The 4,093-nt window shown below is 35.4% G+C and overlaps 1 protein-coding gene across 1 annotated transcript; it reads right to left on the bottom strand.

Moving 5' to 3' along the window:
- Positions 1–707: 707 nt before the first annotated feature.
- LOC131927874 (uncharacterized) lies at positions 708–2,476 on the bottom strand. Its single transcript, XM_059283748.1, has 3 exons — positions 2,372–2,476; positions 2,048–2,162; positions 708–958 (listed from the first exon to the last, which is right to left on the bottom strand). The coding sequence occupies exons 1-3, from the start codon at positions 2,435–2,437 to the stop codon at positions 774–776; spliced, it is 366 nt and encodes a 121-aa protein (XP_059139731.1). The 5' UTR covers positions 2,438–2,476; the 3' UTR covers positions 708–773.
- Positions 2,477–4,093: the final 1,617 nt, after the last annotated feature.

Here is a 4,093-nt window from a genome sequence, read left to right as displayed (position 1 = left end):
AAGAGCAGTTATCTACCCTTCCTTAGTCGGTGGCGGACGCTTCGGCAAATAATCAGCAAGTCGTTAAAAAACATTTCACCACAACAGACAACTGACAGAGCTATCATAGGTATTTAGGTTTGTTATCGCCCCTTTTATTACTAAATTTTGTACTTTTGTTATAAAACTTTTAATGACAAAAATGTCTAGCTACATTAAAAAAAATAAAAATTTATATTCTTGCATTGTCATCGTAGACGAACGCGTCGGGAAAGTTTAAACAAAAATGCTGCACTAGAGGTCTGACAAAATTAAGTTACAATATTTGCTACATCCCCAAAACAGACGACATGTTTATACGTGTCTACCGATATCTATATGTGTAATAACAGCAACTATAGTTGGGATTTTATGCCTGAGACGGTAGAACGAGCCCATCAATTACTGATAGGTGTTTGACTCACCTTAAGAAAAGTATAGGCATGGGGAGTTGTGAAATATGTCCTTTCGTGAGCAGACTGCAGAGGTCACTACAACAGGGGAACTCAACTTCGTTTTTTTTTTGCCACGCCACCCCCCCCCCCCCCCAGTCGTATCAATTATTTTTGTGCCCTTGAAGTATTCTAATATCTTATCACAACACAATATCTTGAAACGTAACAACGAATGGGTGTAACGTAAACGCTATATAAAAGAAAAAGAATATGACGATTGAATTTTTTTTTTTGTTATATTTAATTTCTTCCACAAGTGATTCCAGATTATTCAGGTAGACTGCAGGTGTACACACCACCTTAACCAGGGATAAACCTGCGGCTACAGGTGTAAAAAATACCTTTATCAGCGCTGATCTTGGCAGCCGTTTCGTCACGTGACGTAATCAGAGAGTTCTGGACACAGGTCAGACCAGGTCGGCACCCACAGCCAGAGTTGAAGCTAGAACATCTCTCGCCTTCGTTTAAGTACGGCTGGCATGTTTCTGGGGGCAGGAGAGTTTATTTTAGTTAAATTGTGAAATGAATGTGAGAACAATCGCTATTTTGATAACGTTTTTTTAAATTGACTTTAGTAACGGTCCCTTAACTAAGGCTAAGGGGGGTGGGGGGGCGTGGTGTTATTGTTATGTCACCCTACACTGTTGAGTTGTTGGCAGATTTTTTATTTTATTTTTAAAAAATATTTTGTTCCGTTCATTTTTATGTATCTTGATAAATGCGTTTTCTATTTATCGATCCGCGTTTTTTTTAATAAAGTAAAAAAATTAAGTGTCTCTATTTTTTAAATGGGTAAAATACTCTGTTAATATTTTCAACATTAACGTACTACCATGATTATTTCCCCTAACAAAAATTAAATTTTGAAAAATAAAATTGGAACTGGAGTGAAGCTGTTGTTGGTTAGTGTGACAATTGTAGTGTAGGTCTGATGTATCCTGAAGATCTTTTACGGTGTGCGTGTGTGGGGGTGAGGGGGGGGGGAGTTAAAATAGCATAATGTTTTTTTAATAAACTGTACATAGGTTGATGTCGCTTATTTTCTCCATTAATCAGTATAACGGGTCTAGTTCTATTCAAATATTTGTGTTACATAATAAGACTCAACGAGTCACAAGTGTCCCCAGAAGGACTAGTGGATGATGTGTTTACCGCTATAAATTATAACAGTGCTTCAGAGTTTATTTAAAAAAAAAAATATGTTATCGTTTTTTGCCTCCAAAAATGTTCTTAACAACAATCCTGTCAAAATAAAACTGTTTTACACAAAAAGTGGTTAACATTAAAACATATATGCTTATACAAAATAATTCATTGGGTAACTGAAATAGTATTGTAATAGAGGATAAAATCGAAAATATTATCAAAAAAAGAAATGAAATAGAAATGGATTAGAATATTAATATGAATGAAATAGAATTATAATATGTCAAAAAAGGTATTAGGAAAACAATAGAAATATAGGATAAATGTATGAAATGTAACATGAAAAGAAGAAAATGTAAAATAAATTTATTTGAGTAGGCCCTACAAACAAAAAAATAACTACAAAAAGAATAACGATTGTGCATTACTCGTGCCGATAGGAAGGACGACAAATCTTTTCCTGCTGGCTATTTGGATGTTCTCCGTACAGCATTCGTCGCATCCACAATCGGATTTCCTGACACAGCTTGCACCAGGAACTGCCTGTTTGAGAGACGGAATTTAAGGGATTGTTGCAAAAATAAATACAATATGTGTGAATATATATATATATATATATATATATATATATATATATATATATATATATATATATATATATATATATATATATATATATATATATATATATATATATGAATCAGAAAAGTAAATTAAATTTACGCAAAGTACATAGTTTCAACATCACTTACCCAGGTAACAGACATAAAACATATGCAGAAACCAAAAAGTAACAATTCTCCAGCCATGTTAAACATATTTTGCTTTATTATACTACTAACATCTGTCGAATAGTATTGTCCTAATCTACAGTTATATAGTGTTTAATACAAAATGGCGGCTAACTGCAAAAGTCATCAACAGCCTAAGGCTATTACCTGATATAAAAAGCAATCAGCTACAAAGCCTGTTTCCTAATTAGTTGAGTTGCACGTTCTTCATTTACTCACCTTCCGTCAAAACAAGAGTAGCTGTTAGTGCCAGCTGTTGAGTTCAGTTAAACAAACATCCAGTGAAGAAAACATCCAGTTTAACAAAACATCACGTCAACCAAACATCATGTCAACACAACATCACACCAACACAACATCCGACCAACAAAACATCATGTCACAGTGAACAAAACATCCAGCTTAACAAAACATACAATCAACAAAACATCACGTCAACACAACATCACATCAACAAAACATCAGGTCAACAAAATATCCAGTCAACTAAACATCACGTAAACACAACATCACCTCAACAAATCATCACTTTAACAAAACATAACGTCAACACAACATCACGTCAAAAAAACATAACGTCAACACAACATCACGTCAACACAACATCACGTCAACACAACATCAAATCAACAAAACATCACGTCAACAAAACATCACGTCAACACAACATCACGTCAACACAACATCACGTCAACAAAACATCACGTCAACACAACATCACTTCAACAAAACATCACGTCAACACAACATCACGTCAACACAACATCACGTCAACACAACATCACGTCAACACAACATCACGTCAACACAGCATCACGTCAACAAAACATCATGTCAACACAACATCACGTCAACAAAACATCACGTCAACAAAACATCACGTCAAAACAACATCACGTCAACACAACATCATGTCAACACAACATCACGTCAACACAACATCACGTCAACACAACATCACGTCAACAAAACATCACGTCAACACAACATCACGTCAAAACAACATCACGTCAACACAACATCATGTCAACACAACATCACGTCAACACAACATCACGTCAACACAACATCACGTCAACACAACATCACGTCAACACAGCATCACGTCAACAAAACATCATGTCAACACAACATCACGTCAACAAAACATCACGTCAACAAAACATCACGTCAAAACAACATCACGTCAACACAACATCATGTCAACACAACATCACGTCAACACAACATCACGTCAACACAACATCACGTCAACAAAACATCACGTCAACACAACATCACGTCAAAACAATATCACGTCAACACAACATCATGTCAACACAACATCACGTCAACACAACATCACGTCAAAACAACATCACGTCAACACAACATCACGTCAACATCAAGTCAACACAACATCACGTCAACACAACATCATGTCAACAAAACATTAGGTCATCAAAACATCATGTCAACAAAACATCATGTCAACAAAACATCACGTCAACACCCAGTTATTGAACACCACTCTTTAAAATCAATAAGTCGATCATGTGTGTTGTGTTTTGTTGCTAGTCAGTGCATCATTGGACATAGGTCAAAGTTCGCTGTGGAAGTTTTGAGGTTAAAGCCTGAGCTTTCCTTGCAGTCAGAGAAGGTTGATGTTTCCTTCTATTTGAACTAATTTTAAAAATTTAATTT

The sequence above is a fragment of the Physella acuta genome, unplaced genomic scaffold (genome assembly GCF_028476545.2).
Source record: "Physella acuta isolate Inbredline_101_S28 unplaced genomic scaffold, ASM2847654v3 ptg001441l, whole genome shotgun sequence".
Classification (NCBI taxonomy): domain Eukaryota; kingdom Metazoa; phylum Mollusca; class Gastropoda; family Physidae; genus Physella; species Physella acuta.
Note: the sequence above shows the minus strand (reverse complement) of the source record. Positions and strands in the feature narration are given on the sequence as shown.

Excerpts from the sequence above, each read along its gene's own strand:
- LOC131927874 (XM_059283748.1), bottom strand. The coding sequence starts at position 2,437 with ATGTTTAACATGGCTGGAGAATTGTTACTTTTTGGTTTCTGCATATGT. Across the intron at positions 2,163-2,371 it reads GTTTTATGTCTGTTACCTGG|GCAGTTCCTGGTGCAAGCTG; the intron begins GTAAGTGATGTT and ends TCTCTCAAACAG. Across the intron at positions 959-2,047 it reads CGTCCTTCCTATCGGCACGA|AAACATGCCAGCCGTACTTA; the intron begins GTAATGCACAAT and ends TCCTGCCCCCAG.